This window comes from Rhinopithecus roxellana, chromosome 16 (assembly GCF_007565055.1).
Source record: "Rhinopithecus roxellana isolate Shanxi Qingling chromosome 16, ASM756505v1, whole genome shotgun sequence".
NCBI lineage: Eukaryota > Metazoa > Chordata > Mammalia > Primates > Cercopithecidae > Rhinopithecus > Rhinopithecus roxellana.
Window position 1 is genome coordinate 21,385,094 of NC_044564.1, and position 19,294 is coordinate 21,404,387.

Sequence of the window (19,294 nt, forward strand, 5' to 3'; positions counted from 1 at the left end):
ACTCCTGGCCTCAAGTGTTCCACCCACCTTGGCCTCCCAAAATGCTGGGATTGTAGTCACGAGCCACTGTGCCTAGCCAGTGAACATCATTTAACGAATCAGTAGTTCTACAAGATTTAAGACAAACACCAGGCCTTACCTTCCCTGCTTTCCATTTTCTTTTTAAATTTTTTTTGGAGATAGGGTCTCACTCTGTCACCCAAACTAGAGTGCAGGTGGTATGATCTCAGCTCACTGCACCCTCCACCCCTGTGGGCTCAAGCAATCCTCCCACCTCAGTCTCCTGAGTAGCTGGGACTATAGGTATGCATCACCACGCCCAGCTATTTTTTTGTGTTTTTGGTAGAGATGGAGGTCTCACCATGTTGCCCAGGTTCCTATTTTCCATTTTCTCTTCTCCAGGACTACCACTTTCAACTCTTAGCTAATTCTTTTGGTAATTACATATATATATTAAATAATATGCTTGGAGCTAATTCTTTTTTTTTTTTTTTTGAGATGGAGTTTTGCTTTGTTGCCCAGGCTGGAGTGCAGTGGCGTGATCTCAGCTCACTGCAACCTCCGCCTCCCAGGTTCAAGCAATTCTCTTGCCTCAACCTCCCGAGTAGCTGGGATTACAGGTGTGTGCCACCACACCCAGCTAATTTTTGTATTTTTAGTAGAGACGGTTTCACCATGTTGGCCAGGCTGGTCTTGAACTCTTGACCTCAGGTGATCTGCCCGCCTCGGCCTCCCAAGGGCTTATAATAAGCGTGAGCCACCATGCCTGGCAGGAACTAATTCTTAATTTCAGTTTAGGCATTATCTATTGACATCTTCCTTGATTAAAGGTAAGACTGTTACTCTTTATGCATTTGTTAATTTCTCCTTGTAATTCTACCAGTTTTGCTCAATGCATATTACTCATTCTTCTGTCTTGTGAATATAATTAAAATTTTTGTTAGATCAGCAGTTCACGAAGTATAGTCCAGTGATCTGTATGGGCCCCCTAGACTTTTTCAAGGGGTCTGTGAGGTCAGAACTTTTTATAATGATACAAAGACTTATTTGCTTTTTTTTTTGGAAGTAGCTTCCTTGTCTGGGCTAGATACCTGGGGTTTGTTGTCTCGGGCCAAGAAAATTTGGGACACAGACACACACGAGGAGTTTAGGAGTGGATGTTTAATAGGCCAAAGAAAGAAACAAAGAGAAAGGAAAACAGCTCTCTCTCTAGTGAGACAGAAGGGTTTCTGAAAGGAATTGACCAGCCGGTGGCAGAATTTGCCAGATTTTATAGGCAGGCTTGAGGAGGTGGTATCTGATTTACGTAGGGCCCACAGATTGGTTTGATCACGTGTGACGTTTACATAGCACTCGGGGAATGCTGTCCATTCTATCCTAATCTTTTTTTTTTTTGAGACAGAGTCTCGCTCTGTCACCCAGGCTGGAGTGCAGTGGCCAGATCTCAGCTCACTGCAAGCTCCGCCTCCCGGGTTCACGCCATTCTCCTGCCTCAGCCTCCCGAGTAGCTGGGACTACAGGCGCCGCCACCTCGCCCGGCTAGCTTTTTGTATTTTTAGTAGAGACGGGGTTTCACCGTGTTAGCCAGAGATGGTCTCGATCTCCTGACCTTGTGATCCGCCCGTCTCGGCCTCCCAAAGTGCTGGGATTACAGGCTTGAGCCACCGCGCCCAGCCCCATTTTCACATTTTGATAGAACTGGTAAATTCTAAGCACTCGCAATCACATCAGGTTATCCATTCTTTTTTCCATCCCCCCGGAGACCCACTCCTTGGAGTCCTTCCTGCTCCAGTCTGACTGCTTTTGCTCTCCAGGCCTGCTGCCTAGTTGTCATCTGGGGCTTCATCATTATCCTTGGGGTTCCCTTTGCCTGTCTTCTCTAGTGAGTCTCCTGTTTCCTGCAATCTTAGTTGCTTCCTGAGAAAGGATAAACCTTTGGGTTCTTATCTGAAAATACCTTAGTTTATCCTAATTGATTAATAGTTTGGCTGGGTGTGGAATTCTAAGTTGGAAATTATATTTTTGGATAATTTTGAAGGAACTGTCATCTTCTAGCTTGCAATGCTGCTATGGCAAAGACAAATGCCAATTTTATTCCTGATATCAGCCTAGTGTGGGGATTTGTATCTTCATATTGTTGAGTACTTGTTGGGCCTTGTTAGTCTTAATAAGAAAATTTATTCAGTTCTCAAAATTTAAAAAAATACCATTTCTTGGCTGGGCGCAGTGGCTCCTGCCTGTAATCCCAGCACTTTGGGAGGCCAAGACGGGCGGATCACCTGAGATCAGGAGTTGGAGACCAGCCTGACCAATATGGTAAAACCCCCGTCTCTACTAAAAATACAAAAATTAGCCGGGCGTGGTGGCGTGCACCTATAATCCCAGCTAGTGAGGAGGCTGAGGCAGGAGAATCACTTGAACCGGGGAGGCAGAGGTCAGTGAGCCGACATCGTGCCATTGTACTCTAGCCTGGGGGAACAGAACGAAACTCTGTCTCAAAACAAAACAAAAACCATTTCCTACATCATTTTCACCCTCTGTATTCTTACTTTTCTCTTTCTGTAGTCAAGATATTGGACCTGATTAATTCCTTCTCCTCTTCTTATTCATTCACTCATTTTTATTTTATTTTCTGAGACAGGGCCTTGCTCTGTTGCTTAGGCTGGAGTGTAGTGGTCCAGTCACAGTTCACAGAAGTCTTGACTTCCCAGGCTCAAGTGATCCTCCCACCTCAGCCTCCCAAGTAGCTGGGACCACAGGTGCACACCACCATACTCAGCTAATTTTTTTTTGAGACAGGTTTCTCTCTCACCTAGGTTGGAGTGCAGTGGTGCAATCTCTGCTCACTGCAGCCTCCGCCTCCCAGGCTCAAGTGATCCTCCCCCTTCAGCCTCCTGAGTAGCTGGGACCAGAGGCACACACCACCACGCCCAGCTAATTTTTTGTATTTTTGGTAGAGACAGAGTTTCACCTTGTTGCCCAGGCTGGTCTCAAACTCCTAAGCTCAGGCAGTCCTCCCACCACAGACTCCAAAAGTGCTATAGGATTACAGGCATGAGCCACCGCATCTGGCCTAGGGTTGTTTTGTTTTGTTTTTGTTTTTTTTATTGGATAGATTTTCAGCCAGGCCTCCTGCCTTAGCCACACCTTCATTCCATTTCCCCTGGCAAGGGCAACCAGTTCCTTGGCCTTTGGGAATGAGATTTATATGTTAGGTTGTTTTATCCACTGCCAGTTTAGGATTTTCACTTTTGGGGTGTGCTGAGTCAGTTAGCACTGATTTACCTGCTCCCCAGCTTCCAAAATGCTGTTGAAGCCCTTCTCATTCTCTTTTTTCTTGTGGGTGTATACCTTTAAAACAACAACGAAACCAAAAAACTTTAGTGTTTTTGTTTGTTTGTTTGAGATGAAGTCTCGCTCTGTCGCCCAGGCTGGGAGTGCAATGGCACGATCTTGGCTCACTGCAACGTCCACCTTCCGGGTTCAAGCAATTCTCCTGCCTCAGCCTCCCAAGCACCTGGGATTACAAGTACACACCACCATGCCTGGCTAATTTTTTTGTATTTTTAGTAGAGACGGAGTTTCACCATGTTGGTCAGGCTCGTCTTGAACTCCTGACCTCAGGTGATCTGCCCATCTCAGCCTCCCAAAGTGCTGAGATTACAGGTGTGACCCACCACGCCTGGCTTAGTGTCATTTTAGTGGGGTTTCAAGAATGAACAGGGGGCAAATGCGTATGTGCAATCTGCTACCCCCTATAACTGGAAATCTTCCACACTAATATTAATTTGCCCTTTTCACTTCTTTAAGGTTCCTAAGATTTTGGAATTTCTTGGCATTCATTCCTCATCGTTAGGGAATGCAGAACTCTAACAAACTTCTGTGGGATAGATATCCATCACTCACACACTGGTCTTTACTAACTTAGCCCCTTAGTGTTATACATGGCTCTTACTAACTTAGCCCCTTAGTGTTATACATGGCTCATATGAAGAGTAAAGGGAAGCCTGTCAGTAGCTGGGCCCACATGTGTGCATGCCTTCTGGGCTGATGGCTGAATTGGCATTTGCTCCTTATATGACAAGCTCTTAGTGTATGTGCCCATTATCAGAGATATCACAGGCTTCACAGCTCCAAGCTTGGCCATCCATTCCACTCTTTTCATCATACCCTTTGTGTTCTGACTTTGAAGCTTTTCTAGGTCTTAACATTTTCTTTGTTTTCCTGTAGAATCATGGATTTTCCTGGTCACTTTGAACAAATCTTCCAGCAGCTGAACTACCAGAGACTTCATGGCCAGCTCTGTGATTGTGTCATTGTGGTAGGGAATAGACACTTTAAAGCCCACCGCTCCGTGCTGGCGGCATGCAGCACGCATTTCCGAGCCCTGTTCTCAGTGGCAGAAGGAGATCAGACCATGAACATGATCCAGCTGGATAGCGAGGTGGTGACAGCAGAGGCCTTTGCTGCACTGATTGACATGATGTATACCTCCACCCTCATGCTGGGGGAGAGCAATGTTATGGATGTCTTATTGGCAGCCTCTCACCTGCATTTGAACTCTGTTGTTAAGGCATGTAAACATTACTTAACGACAAGGACGCTGCCCATGTCTCCCCCCAGTGAGCGCGTTCAGGAGCAGAACGCCCGCATGCAGCGCTCCTTTATGCTACAGCAGCTGGGACTAAGTATTGTGAGCTCAGCCCTCAATTCCAGCCAGAATGGCGAGGAGCAGCCAGCCCCCATGAGCTCTTCCATGCGCAGTAACCTGGATCAGCGCACGCCCTTCCCCATGAGACGCCTTCATAAGCGCAAGCAGTCTGCAGAAGAGCGGGCCAGGCAGCGCCTCCGACCCTCCATGGATGAGTCTGCCATTTCAGATGTTACACCGGAGAATGGGCCTTCAGGGGTTCATTCTCGGGAGGAGTTCTTTTCACCAGATTCTCTGAAAATTGTGGATAATCCTAAAGCTGATGGAATGACTGATAACCAGGAAGACAGTGCGATCATGTTTGATCAGTCTTTTGGCACTCAAGAAGATGCCCAGGTGCCCAGCCAGTCTGATAACAGTGCTGGCAACATGGCACAGTTGTCCATGGCCTCTCGTGCAACTCAGGTTGAGACTAGTTTTGATCAGGAAGCTGCAACTGAGAAAAGTAGTTTTCAGTGTGAAAATCCTGAGGTTGGCCTTGGTGAGAAGGAGCACATGAGAGTGGTGGTTAAATCTGAGCCCCTGAGCTCGCCTGAGCCTCAGGATGAAGTGAGCGATGTGACCTCACAAGCAGAAGGCAGCGAGTCTGTAGAAGTGGAAGGAGTTGTGGTCAGTGCTGAGAAGATAGACCTCAGCCCTGAAAGCAGTGATCGGAGTTTTTCAGATCCCCAGTCTAGCACAGACAGGGTAGGTGATATCCACATTTTGGAGGTCACAAATAACCTAGAGCATAAGTCCACTTTTAGTATTTCAAATTTTCTTAACAAGAGCAGAGGAAATAACTTTACTGCAAATCAGAACAATGATGATAATATCCCAAACACCACTAGTGACTGCAGGCTGGAGAGTGAGGCCCCTTATTTGTTGAGTCCAGAGGCTGGGCCTGCAGGTGGGCCCTCCTCTGCCCCTGGCTCCCATGTAGAGAACCCATTTAGTGAACCTGCAGACTCCCACTTCGTCAGGCCTATGCAGGAGGTGATGGGCCTGCCGTGTGTGCAGACTTCAGGCTACCAAGGAGGGGAACAGTTTGGGATGGACTTTTCCAGGTCTGGTTTGGGCCTCCACTCCTCCTTCTCCAGGGTAATGATAGGTTCCCCAAGGGGAGGAGCCAGTAACTTTCCGTACTATCGCCGCATAGCTCCCAAAATGCCAGTTGTAACTTCTGTCAGGAGCTCACAGATCCCAGAAAACTCTACCAGTTCCCAGCTAATGATGAATGGAGCTACATCCTCATTTGAAAATGGCCATCCTTCCCAGCCTGGCCCTCCACAATTGACCAGAGCATCTGCAGATGTTCTGTCAAAGTGCAAGAAGGCCTTATCAGAGCACAATGTTTTGGTTGTAGAGGGAGCTCGCAAGTATGCCTGCAAAATCTGCTGCAAAACTTTTCTGACTTTGACAGATTGCAAGAAACACATCCGTGTTCATACAGGTGAAAAGCCCTACGCCTGCCTGAAGTGTGGCAAGAGGTTTAGTCAGTCCAGCCACCTGTATAAGCACTCAAAGACTACCTGCCTGCGCTGGCAGAGCAGCAATCTTCCCAGCACTTTGCTCTAGCTGTTTGTCCTTACAAGACAACGCTGAGGCCAGTTGTCGGACTGAATTTCTTTTGGTAAGCAGTTAATGCCTTTGGGTTCGAGGCTTCTAGCTGCCCAGTGGCTCTTAAGCAGTTTAGCAACTAATAACCGGAGAACTAACATGTAGTTGTGCTGCTGCATTTCTGAATCAAGTGCACGTCTTGGGAAAGGGATGCAATCCCTGAAACCAGGTTCTTCCTTAGGGTTGAGTAATGCAGTCAGAAAGTAGTTTGTAATTGATGTTGAAAGTGGCACATTTAAAAATTTAAAAGTTGAAGTGCAAAAAAAATTTTCTAGTAATTTTTGTAAAACTGTGTAGCATTTAAATTTCCTATACCTTCTGATGGGAATATTATTATCCCTATACAGTGATGCAAAATGCACTTATGTGTAACCAGTGGTGATTTGGTGCCTGTCTTAAAGGAAGGCCTTTGAGGACACGCCTGTCTGCCACAAATGCTTTAAAGTGTATCCTGAGCTAGTCCTAGGCCTCAGAAAGTACTGTATTTTTTATTTTTACCTGATTTGCAGTCACACACACTGCACTTTGGTGCTGACACTGGGTCCAGAGTGAGCATTCTCTTGGACTATTAGGTGTATATACTTTTGAATACATCACTGTTGGATAGATGTTTTAAGTTTTTTCTGGTTTAAAAACCAAATTGTAAATGGAGTATGTACTTGTAGAGAGTGACAAGGTATTGTTTCCGTATGTGCTGTTTGAGCAGTATTTTAACCAACTTGTATTACAGATGTTACAGTTCTATGTTAGGAAGTCAGAAAAGAGCTTGTGTTTGTCTTTGTTCTGATGATGTGGAGTCATTTTGTGGGGTCTTCCATGGCACATTTACCCATTGCTCCATCCAGATGTTGAGGGCCAGTCTAAGCTGACACATCCTACCCGAGGACAAGCCTGTTCTCCACTTCATTTCTTCACTCTCCCCTCCCCATATAGCAGCTCTCCCAGGTTTAGATTACTGTTTTCGATGACAAATTAACCAAAAATGCCCCCACACGGGTTTTATTACTGTTATATACTATACTTTAACAGTACAGACCCTAATTTTATTATTTGTTGCTCCCCCAATCTGATCCCAAATGTTTAAAATTGTTTGAAATCCAAACATAGTAGTGCATGGGGTAAATATTTTGTAGCCTATTTAAGAGTTGACAGCCCATAGCATAGAAATAATCAAGTAGCATCTGAGACTGTTGGAGGCACTCGGGTCACTGCCCAGGGTCTCTCTGGGCCCTGCATCCTCACTTCCCCAGCCCCACCTTGCTGTCCTCTGACACTGTGCCATCGGGGCTGTTAGTGGCACCTGTGTGAGGCCAAGTGTGCGTCCAGGGGAACAGCACAGGTTAATGCATCTCCCTAGGACTCATGAAGTCAGTTTAATTCATGCACGAACATGAGTTCATTTTATGTTTTATATGCTTTCTTAGAGATACCAAACCATCATGCATAATTCAGATATTCAGTTTTTGTGTTTAGAAAGCTAAGTATGTGTAGCTGGAAACAAAAATGAGCGTGTTTCCTCTCCTGTTAGAGTATGCAGTTACACATCTGTGGATAATTTCATGTTCCAGCGGGGCTTGGCATCTCCCATGGACTGATTCCCAGGAAGAAAAGCCCAAAGGGAAAGCCACGATTCCTTTCGAGTAGATGTGGGAAAGAGCCCACTGGAGAATATGGGGTCCTGTGAAATTCAGTTGTGTGTGGCTCCTTGTTAGAGGTCATGTTGACATGGTATTAGGAGGCTCCCCATCCACCCTTTATGTGATGTAGGGACGAGTGTCTTGTGAGATTAACCTTGGGACACAGTGGGTAAGCCTGGAGAAAACGAGAGGCCCCACCTGGACCCAGGGAGAGGAGCCAGTGACACAGGGCTCCTTCCCTTCCCTTTGGAGGAAGTGGTGCCAGGAGCCTGCCCGCTCACCTCTGCTGAAGCATAAGTGGACTTTGCTTTTGGGGCTTATCTCTGATACATGCTGGAGCCCTGCCTCTCCACTGCTAGATGGAACCTGGAATCTCTCATCTACCTCTTAGTCGGTCAGTTTCTACGTGTGAGAAGCAAGCTTGTGGGCCAGTGTCCTTGTACATGCTGTAGCACTTAAAAAATAATTCCAGGGTTCACTGGAAAACCAGTCCCAGGGTTCCTATGATCTGTAGTTTCTATCTGGATTATAACTGGTATTGGGTACCTGAATTTTGATTGGTTAGCCTTAATTATAGTCTGGCGTGATCATGTAGAATCTTTTCTGATGATCAGATCATAGAGTTCTATCAAGGCATCCATGTCAGTGGTGCTATAGCTGGTTACAACTTGAGATTTTGAAATAAAAAATTTGTCATATTCATGCCTCTAAATATGTGTTATTTTTCTTTAGGTTATTAAGGTTGAAACAAAAGAGGGTGATATCTCTTTGCCAGCCCTTCTTTGACTAGTACTTTGTTTTAAACCAAACCTAGTAAGTTAACTGGTCATTCCCCTCAAATCATTCCCTTCTGCCTTCCTCCGCCTTCCTCCGCCTTCCTTTTCTGTCTTTGAGCTATGCACATGCATGAGATTTTGCTTTCAGTTTACCCAGTTGCTCTCCAAGGGCCTGCCTAATCTTGTGCTGCTCCCTGGACCTGCCTCTCAAGTTGGAAACTCCATCTGCCAGTTCTGGAAGCTGATTCCTTGAGCACAGAGCAGGGCTTTGGCAATGGCAGTGCTGTGGCCTGACCTTGGAGAAGAGTGGGTAAGGTGGTGATTTAAAAAAAAAACCATCCACCTGGGGGCAGGGAGGGGCTGGGGGGACAGGATGGGCAAAGGGAACCATGTGTAGGTGCTGAAACTAATTTTAAAATTAAATCCACCTACCTCTAATTGTTCTTGACCAAAATAAGAGTGTTAAACGTCCTTACCTAGTTCTCATTTCTTCCAGTTAACTCCTTTTCTGGAAGGGCTCTTTAATTTTCCTGATGGTCTAGGTATCATATTCAAGTGCCATGGTCACAACTGGGTTCTGCTTGTCCCGTCCTTGGTGAGGGACAAGTGAAGGAATCTGGGCAGAGAAGATGAGGCATAAGGTGGTTTGGACAGGTTCCAATAAGGAAAATGCCCAGGGCTGAGGGCTGGGGTGGGAAGCAGAGCCAGGCAGATCATTGGATGTTGTGACTTTCAAACAGATGCTCTTTGTATTTTTAATGTTTTTTTAGAAACAGGTCCTTGCTACATTGCCCAGGCTAAGTGTAGTGGCGATTTAAAGAGTGATCATAGCACCCTGCAGCCTTGAACTGGCCTCAGGATCCTTCCCACTCAGCCTCCTGAGTTGCTGGGACCATAGAGGTGCATCACCATGCCCAGCCATACGCACTTGTTAGCTTCCCCATTTACAGGCCAAGACGGTCTCTCAGAGAATTATTTAATAATAGAATTACACACTTTTGGCTCAAGTGTGTCCAGCCACCAATGTGACAAGTACATCTATCAGAATCACTCTTTCCTCAGAGAATCAGACTTTCCCTTGGCTGTGCCTGTGGATCCAAATCAAGCCTGGGTGCGTCTGACAGAATACCGGGGTACGGTTTGCTTCCCGGCCCTCCATCTCTACTGTTTGGCTACAGCATGAGTTCACTGGGCATCGGCTCCCCTCTCAGGCCAGCCAACAGGTTATTAGCTGCCAACATGGACATGGTGTTGCGGGTTCTGTGGGTGGCACTGCCAATGTGGGGCAGGATCACTGGAAAGGAGAGAGAGGAAGATAAGAAGGGTGGTTCAGCAGACTTCAACTGGGCTGTTTTCATGGCTTGGGTTTGCCAGTAAGAAGAATAGAGACTACCTCATGGTTCCATGCCTTGCCTTTTCTCCCTTGGTCACTAAGCATGACACTCCCCCAGAGCTGAGGTTCAGACTAACAGAGTGAAGGGCCTCCAGGCTACTAAAACCCAGTTACAATGTGATGAAATATTTGTATTCTAGGGCTAGGTGCAGTGGCTCATGCTTGTAATCCCAGCACTTTGGGAAGCCAAGGCAGGCAGATCACTTGAGCTCAGGAGTTCGAGACCAGCCTGGGCAACATGGCGAAACCCCATTTCTACAAAAAATACAAATATTTAGCCAGGTGTAGTGGCCCACACCTATAGTCCCAGCTACTTGGGAGGCTGAGGCAGGAGGATTGTTTGAGCCTTGGAAGCAAAAGTTGCAGTAAGCTGAGATCGTACCATTGCACTCTAGCCTGGATGACAGAGGGAGACTCTGTCTCAAAAACAAAAACAGGTGAACCTGGGTGCCAGTTTATGCACCTGTACCATGTGCACCTGAAAATGATGCCACGTGACCACAAGGTTTCTGATCTACAGAAATAACTCCAAAATGAAATGCTGAACAGCACAGTTATCTCCGATCCCACCCCAGGGCAAGTGAAGTTACTTGCCTCCAGAGAACTGTCAGCCGGGTGCAGTGGCATATCCCTGTAGTCCCAGCTACTCCAGAGGCTGAGGTGCAAGGGTCACTTGAGCCCAAGAGTTTGAGGCCAGCCTTTTAATTGAGTACATTTTCTTCTTTACATTCATCATTATTGTAATGGGGTCTTTGTTGCCCAGGCTAGTCTTGAACTCCTGGCCTCAAGTGATTCTCCTGTCTCGGCCTCCCAAAGGGCTGGGATTACAGGTGTGAGCCACCACGCCCAGCCATAATTGAGTACTTAGTTTCCTCTCCTTTCTGGTAATTAGATCCCCACCTCTCAAGAACATTGCATCTGATCAAACTGAGAGCCAGCATGAACACGGACCCCAAACCACAGCTTTCAGAATAACAAGGAATAGCAAAAACCAGCCTTTCCCTACACTTAGGAAGGGACTGTGAATGACAGGGTCCAAATTTTCACCATCCAAATAGAAAACCGGGAGCTCAGTGCCAACATGGAAACCAAAATATGTCAGGAATGAAGTACAGTAACCCTATACATACTCAAGGTCAGGATGGGTTTGGAGAAATTTGCATCTGACCATTTGGCCTCTTCTAGTAGAGAAGAATTTTTGAGACAGAGTCTTGCTTTGTTGCCCAGGCTGGAGTGCCATGGCACAATCAGCTTACTACAGCCTCAACCTCTTAGGCTCAAGCGATCCTCCCACCTCAGCCTCCTGAGCAGCTAGAACTAGAGGTGCATACCACCACACATGGCTATTTTTAAATTTTTTATAGGGATGGGGTCTCACTATGTTGCCCAGGCTAGATGCGAACTCTTGGTCTCAAGTGATCCTCCTGCCTTGGCCTCCTAAAGTGCTGGGATTACAGGCATGAGCCACCCTAACCAGCCCCACCCCAACATTTTAGACATATAATGAATCAGAATAAATCTGCTCACTCACAAGAAACATTCCCGGATAATGGTTTTTGGTTGCTGAGATTGAGTAGCACATTATTTCAAAGTGGCAAAATTAAGGGCCATCTAGGAGAATTCAAAAGTGGTGGCTACATTTGCCGACAGGTTTACACAGGACGCATAGAAACAACCCCCATTTTTTTCAGTGTATATGTCAAGAGGCCAAGACCCCTGATCATCAAAATATGTTATTTTGTACATTAGAGTTTACAGGACAAGAGGAAAAGACACTTTGTTGGAGGGTGACTAAATGGCATTTTGCGAAAGGTCCGTGTCACTCTGAGGGGGTGGGAGGACTGGAGTCCTATGGCCTTCATTAACTCTATGGCCTTCATTAACTTGACCCCTCCTCTTTGGTTGCAGTGGCCTCAGTGGGAGCTGCTGCTTCTACATGTCTGTGGGCTTTTCCTCTACCTCTTCCTCACCTTCTTGGGGACAAAGATCTGGGTATTTCTGCATGCATTCCTGCATGGCCCCACAACTGGTCTACACAGCCTGACCCCTTGACATTTTCCATACTATAGTGGGAGCAGGAAAAGTCCAGTTTGAATTGTTTCCCACAGGGGCCGCTGGCCATTCCCCCAAGGCACAGGCAGTTCCAGCTACTGTCTCCATTTAGCAGCCTCAATCCATGCTCCCCTCACAGGGATCACTGGGGTCATCAGCTGCGTTGCTTGCAGCTGCATGGTCTTTTTTCATCACAAATATGATTGGATCCTTCCCTTCCTGCCGACAGTAGGACATGGTTACAGCCCAGTGCTTAAGATTTTGCACAAACAGCGGCGGTGACTGCAGCTTCATGCCCTGACCGCCCTCTCCTCAGACCAAGAACTGTCTTTTGAAGCAGTCCGGGGGCCCTGAGCTGAATTCCAGGACCTGGGGTAGGGGTGGGAGGGCAGTTTTCCTGGCTGTGGGTGACAGCCCTGACATCACACCCAGTGCTCCTTGCAGGCTGGGGTGGGGGGAGGGACGGGAGAGTTTCCAAGGGCTGCGATAATGGGAGCATTCACTGGGAAAAGCCGCTAAAGACGTTTTGTTTAGGTGTCCATTCCAGAATGCAAATTAAAGACAGAGACTGGCCCAGACAACCTAAGGCCCTGATCACTCTGTTAGTCTGGAGGCATAAACTCCACCAGCTACCTGAGCAGATCTTAACATAAAGAATCATTACGCATAAAGTTGTTAACTAACTGAGCAGGTGACAAAAATCCAAACCACAAAGTGTGGTCCCAGGACCAGCAGCCTGAGTGGCATCTGGGAGCAATGAGGAGCACATACTCTCAGACCCCACCCCAGACCCGCTGAAATAGAAACCCTCAGGATGGGGCTAGCAACCTGTGTTTGATCAGTCACTCCTCCAGGTGATTCTGACGAACACAAAAGTATGAGATTTGGCCGGGAGCTGCCGGGCGCTCATGCCTGTGATCTCAGCACTTTGGGAGGCCAAGGCAGGTGAATCAGCTGAGGTCAGGAGTTTGAGACCAGCCTGGCCAACATGGACAAACCCCATCTCTACCAAAAATACAAAAATTGGCTGGGCCTGGTGGTGCACACCTGTAATCCCAGCTACTCGGGAAGCTGAGGTAGGAGAATTGCTTGAGCCCAGGAGGTGGGGGTTGCAGTGAGTTCAGATTGCAACACTGCACTCCAGCCTGGGCAACAGAGCGAGACTCTGTCTCAAAAAAACAAACAAACAAAAAAGTATGAGAACCATTGCACTATGGTAGCACAGAGGTAGCAACTGCCGGAGGCACTTGTAGTGCTGCAACTCAGACTTCTGTGGCAGGGGCACTGACTGGCTGTTGCTTTTATCTCTGAGTGGGGCTCAGTGCGGCTGGTTCACCAAGTGTTGGAAAAACTGCAAACTGGATTCCCCAGCCACTATGGGGAGCAAACTGGTACTGTGAGGTTAAGAAGTGCTGCTGCCACTCCCCCAAAGACAGGAAGGGAGGGCAGGAGGAAGCAGGCCCTCCCACACCCACACTGTGAGGGCCTGCCAGTGCAGCTGGCACAGCAGAAATGGGGTGTGCAGAGGCCTGGGCCCAGCCCCACAAAGCAGAAGAGAGAAGGGGGCTTTGTTGTGAAACAACAGCTTGAAAAACTGGCCGAGTTATAAATATTGGCATTGTCATTACACTTAATTTTTCACACATAAACTGGTAATAGCAATTTAGAGTAACAGGTTTTACACGAGTCACTGTGGTGTAACACATGTAGACATGTAGTCAGCCCACTTTGTTGTTGTTTTTGAAATGGAGTCTCACTCTGTCACCCAGGCTGGAGTGCAGTGGCACAATCTTGGCTCACTGCAACCTCCGTCTCCCAGGTTCAAGCGATTCTTCTGCCTCAGCCTCCCAAACAGCTGGGACTACAGGCGCACACCACCATACCCGGCTAATTTTTGTATTTTTAGTAGAGATGGGGTTTCACCATATTGGCCAGGCTGGTCTCAAACTCCTGACCTCGTGATCCGCCCACCTCAGCCTCCCAAAGTGCTGGGATTACAGGTGTGAGCCACCACACCTGGCCAACTTTTTTTTTTTTTCCTAAAACAAATCCTCTCACACCTACACTCTGTTCCTTTAGGGACAGAGACCCAGCAGAACATGCTCAAGAGGACTGCTCCTGTTATACACTCATGTCACTAACAGCGTAAACATTTACAGTCCCTGGTGTGTCCCTTTGGGTTCAGCACTTACTCACACTAGCTCCACACCCAGCCCCTCAGGACCCCCTCGAAAACACTGGTCCTGCAGGGCAGCAGGGAGTTTGCATCAGAAAATGCAGTTCTTACCACAGTTCTTCAGGGTCAGGAGAGGGTGGTTTGTAGGCAGTGGTTCTGGGGTCGTCACATCCAGTCCAGCAGCTGCAATCTGACCACTGGCCAAGGCCTGGTACAGGTCGTCCTGGTTTACAACGTCGCCCCTGGGAATGACAGTGGTGACATGGGTACCATGAAGATCCCTCTGCCCAGGCCACCTTTGAGGCAGAACAACCTACACAGAATGAATTTTTCCACTCACCTGGCACTTGGCACTGACTTTTAAAGCACTAAGTCTTAGTAGGTATACTTACAGTATGTCTGTAAGTCTTATATACTCAGAGAACTCCAGCCCTGCCTCCTCCTAGCTGTGTGACCTTGGGCAAGTTTCTCAAATTCTCTGTGCCTCGAATTATCTGTGTCTCAAATTATCTGCTCTGTGACATAAGGAGAATACCACCTAACTCCCAGGCATGCTGGGAGGATTAAAGCTTTCTTACATGCTCTACTGCATGAACAGGGCCCAGAAGGGCATCTGTGTTAGGCCCCATCCAAGTGTTTCTGATCTGGTTGGCCCCCAGACCCCCACTGAGAAGCACCACAGTGTGCTATCAGGCACCTGCCTAAACCAGAGCAGAGGAATGAGCACATCCCTAACCACATCCAAAGGCAGCGGCCACTGAAGTCAAGAACTGATCTTCTAGAGACTGTGTATTGTGCACTAAGTAATACAGGGTCCTGGGCTGTCCTGGGTACACGCAGGCACCCGGTACACGGCAGCTATGACTGCTGCCAGCCAGCAGTGCGAGTCCTGTGGTCCTGCATGTTTCACTCTTCCATTCCCAGGTCACCTGTTTTGTAGCTAAACATTGGTAATTACAGGTACCTTCGGGGTGCGTAAGTCCTCAGGGTGACCTCACCCAATCCCCCTTCCCCTAAACTTAGGTAAATAGGTTCAAGGGGGACCAGCTAGGAAGGGCTTGGAGTGGCAGAGAAGGAAGGTCTGACCCCCATACATGCTCAGTGGCCTGAAGGCAGCCCTAGGGACAGTGTGAGGAACTACAACCACGTGAGTTTTAGGGTCTGTCTGCCCAGGAGGGTAAGATTCAAAATATCACTGAACCACAGGCAGCCAAAGCCAGGCTCAGCAGTGTGGGAGGCGGCCTCCAGAGGGCCCTTCAGATCCTGAAGTCTGGCCCTTTGTGGTTGAGAACAATGGGCCAGCTGAGGCTCCCTGGGAACACTCCCTGAAGCCACCCTGCTGTGTGCCAGGCCCTGCCAGGCAGGGGCCACTGCTGAGAAGCAGGCAGGCTAGGCCCACTCCGACGGCTCTTCTTCCCTGTGCAGAGCTCTCGTGTATTCCCATGAATTTCTGAGTTGCTTGGTTTATGGAAACCAGCAAGCTCAGCCTGGGGTCTCAACAACCCACGGGGAAGAAAATCTCCAGATGGCAGCAGTGGGGACGGCTCCTCTCCAGGCTTGCTGGGTAAGGTGGCTCTAGGATACCTGCTGATGTTGACGAACACAGCTGTTTCCTTCATCTTCTGGAAGAAGTCCTTGTTGCAGAGTCCCTTGGTTGCAGGCGTTAAGGAGCAGGCCACAACGATGAAATCAGACTGGGCAGCCAGCTCAGGGGTAGACACTGAGGGAGGGCAGGAGTCCATCAGGCACTGAGTCCCAGGCTAGGGACAACCAGATGGTGGGAAACCAGTCCTTTGCTCCCGACTCCCATAACAGAAACTCCCAAGATGCTTCCTGAAGGCCGAGTCTCTACCTGGACAACTCTCATGAGTGCACAAAGTCAAATCACACACAATGGGATCTGGACCACTCTGGCTTTAATCACCTTCAGGGCCCAAAGTGTCCAGGGGCGTGGGGAAAGCTTGAGATCCAGCCTGCCTTCTGCTCACCAGGCTGTGGACCTGCCAGGGGCTGGATCTGCCTGGATTAAAGCGCACAGAGGCTAGGGTAGTGCTTGCCAGTTGAAGGAAAAGCGAGTGCAAGTGCCCAGCCCTTCCTCGCACCCATCACCATCCCCGCTGCTCCGCCCACAACGGGGATGGCAACACAGGACGCTGAAAGACGGGAGCCCTGGACTGCTCTGTTGGCACGGAGAGGACCTGGGTAAGTCCCTGTGCCCCTTGAGTGGGCCTGTGTCCAGGGGCAGGTAGATTAAACATCTACCAGACACAGCAGCCCCTGGACATGACTGGAGCTCCTGCCCTCTGCCTGAAAATGCCACCATTGAGAGAAAATAGTGCCTCTCAACTGGACACAGATAGGCTCCTGTGGAAATCAAGCTTCACTTACCAAACTCTGCCTGGAATTCCGCTGCTTCCTCAGGCCTGGGCTGGCGCCCCGTGTATAGAAATCTCTGGACGCCAAATGGTTTCAGACGCCGAGCAATGGCCTGGCCTAGAGCAAGGAGAGTCCATGTCTCGTTCCCAGTCCCGCAGAGGGCAGGGGCGCCACCCAGCAGCTCCGGGACAGTGGCCCTCAGGGCAGACCCTTCCATCAGCACAGCCCCAGAGCTGCCTGCTCCTGTCTCCCCCAAAGTGGGTGGGGGCTGGCTGCCCCGCCATAACCAGCCCCCAGCCAGCCCGCACTGCCCCAGGGATCTGGAGACAGCACCTCAGCTCCCCTGAGGCTGGCACTGGCTGATGCTGTCCTCACATGCTCCAAGCCATCTGGAAAGCCACTCAGGTTTTTCCTAACCTCTGAGAACTGGAGAGAGTTTTCACAAAGGAGACGCCTGGTCAAGCAGTCCCCTCCTTCATCCTGGACCCTCTGCTTCTGCGAATGCAGTCTCGGACTCCATTTGACTTTTGGTGGCACTGCCAAACTGCCAGCTCACCCCAGACCTACACTTTTCATGTACGCTACTGCTGAGGCGGATTTGTGCAGTTGGATTTTCAGGCTCAGAACGTGCCCCAAAGCTGCTGGGTTCCTCCAAGCAACTCTCTAGTGAGAGGCAGGGCTGTTCGTTGGTTAGACAGTTTCTCCACACTCTCCACCCTCACCCGCACCCCTGCACCAGGCAGGATGACAGAGAACCCCAATAGATAGCTGCTTGGCTAGGCCCAAGCCCTTCTGCCAGGCTTCTCCAAATAACGGCCACTGGAAGAAAAGTGGCTCTGCCTCATCTGCAGAACTGCAGATCAACTCTGCCCACGGAGCCCTCTGGCCCGAGTTAGGGCTTCGTGAGTCACAAACCTTCCAGAACCAAAGCTGGAGTAGGTGTCGGGGGAATGGGCTCTCTCACAGTAACCAGTAACCACTCCTAAGGGCTCCAACACAGCATTTGTAGTCTTCATCTGTTCTGTATGGAGCTGGAATCGTGAAGCCCCCTGACCCTCAGGCAACTTGCTTTTATCACCTAGTGAGTTCTTAAGGAACTCCTGCTTTGGTTTATGTATGTATTTGCCTGTGTTTTACAAAACTGTAACCCTCACTAGAGATACCTCTACTGCAGGCAAAGTGCCCTGACAGCATGTGGGTCTTCTCAGCCTTCAGACACGTGGTGCCAGGGATGCAAACCAAAGCTGTGAGAGCCGGGGCGGGCAAGTGGGCAGGTGGGGGCCTCACCTATGCGCCCCAGCCCGACGATGCCGACAGTGCTCTGCGTGAGTCCATAGCCACACAGCCAGAGGGGCTTCCACGAGGTCCAGCCACCACTAGAGGAGAGAAAGTGGTAGGTGAGAGGCCCAGCCTTGGGCCAAGATGAGGGGCCGCTGAGAACCCAGCACCTCTGACTGTGGTCCAAGGTACAAACCCATCCTCCAGGTCAGGGACTGATAGTGGGATGAGGCACTGCCCCCTCAGCGCTGCAGACGAGCAGCAGCAACGACTCCTCCTTTAAAGCCACTAGGGACACAGAACTTGAGGGCGGGAAGGGGCCTTACTGGCTCTCATCCTATTTTGCAGATGGGAAAACAAACCAGAAAGGGTGACCTGCCTGAGGTCACACAACCGGAGAGAGCTGAGAGCAAGAGGCTGCAAACTCAGGATTTACGATTCCAAAACAAGTTCTTTTGGCACTTTAGAGCAGCAACAAAGAGTACAGCCACAGGGCCCACGCTGCTGCCCTGGGCAAGAGACAGAGCCTGCCCTGAGCTACCTCCAGTAGACATGCTGACTCCCCAGACAGGACAGTGAGCAGGACTCAGCACTGTCTACTCTCCTCCATGCCCCGTGCCGGGGCCCACGCTGCTGGTCACACACTGTGACAGCCTGCGTTTGCACACCTCCCACCATGACTGCACATGGAATGCTTCCCCCAACTTTTTTTTTGTTTGAGAGAGGGTCTTGCTCTGTCGCCCAGGTTGGAGTACAGTGATATGATCCCAGTTCACTGCAGCCTCTGCCTCCCGGGTTCAAGCAATCCTCCCTCCTCAGCCTCCCAAGTAGTTGGGACTACAATGTGTAACACCACACCTGCTTAATTTTTGTATTTTTTGTAGAGATGGGGTTTTGCCATGTTGCCCAGGCTGTTCTCTAAATCTTGAGGCTCAAGCAATCTGCCTGCCTCGGCCTCCCAAAGTGCTGGGATTACAGGTGTGAGCCACCATACCCGGCCAACTCTAACTCTTAATATACAGGCCGAAATCCCTGATCTGAAACCTTCAGACTAGATTTTAAAATTGTTTGGCCTTTAAAATGGCAGCATGGTGCAGGTGGTAGATTCCACACATCACCCTCTGCAGTGTCTGGGCAGCACCTGTTTCAAACAGTGTTACACCTGCAGCAAAACTTAGGAAAGTCACATTAAGTGGTAGAAATAAAAGCCTTAAATAGTCTCCTGTTAGTATGAAAGAACTTTCAGCTGTCCGACCTTTTTAGATTTTTGGCATCTAAGGGACTGTGGACCCGCAG

General features: G+C 49.1%; 2 protein-coding genes and 1 pseudogene across 5 annotated transcripts in view; 1 reads left to right on the forward strand and 2 right to left on the reverse strand.

Annotated features, from left to right (window-relative positions):
• The window catches only part of ZBTB5 (zinc finger and BTB domain containing 5), a 40,387-nt gene extending 31,728 nt beyond the window's left edge, over positions 1 to 8,659 (forward strand). Inside the window, exon 2 of the mRNA XM_010369980.2 lies at positions 4,231 to 8,659. Coding sequence (XP_010368282.1) covers positions 4,235 to 6,268 — 2,034 coding nt within the window. The 5' untranslated portion in view covers positions 4,231 to 4,234 and the 3' untranslated portion in view covers positions 6,269 to 8,659. The remainder of the gene's footprint in view (positions 1 to 4,230) is intronic.
• Positions 1 to 19,294, reverse strand: part of GRHPR (glyoxylate and hydroxypyruvate reductase) — a 43,798-nt gene that overhangs the window by 18,096 nt on the left and 6,408 nt on the right. For 2 of the 4 annotated variants that reach the window (XM_010369979.2, XM_030919329.1), the window contains 5 exons: positions 18,008 to 18,096; positions 16,733 to 16,837; positions 15,929 to 16,064; positions 14,456 to 14,586; positions 9,683 to 10,017 (listed from right to left, as the gene is read on the reverse strand). In XM_010369979.2, the coding sequence (XP_010368281.2) occupies positions 9,896 to 10,017; positions 14,456 to 14,586; positions 15,929 to 16,064; positions 16,733 to 16,837; positions 18,008 to 18,096 (583 nt within the window). In that variant the 3' untranslated portion in view covers positions 9,683 to 9,895. Of the gene's footprint in view, positions 1 to 9,204; positions 9,340 to 9,682; positions 10,018 to 14,455; positions 14,587 to 15,928; positions 16,065 to 16,732; positions 16,838 to 18,007; positions 18,097 to 19,294 lie in introns of those variants that run through there. The other 2 variants (XM_030919327.1, XM_030919328.1) reach the window with 2 other exon arrangements.
• LOC104667513 lies at positions 11,577 to 12,485 on the reverse strand (annotated as a pseudogene).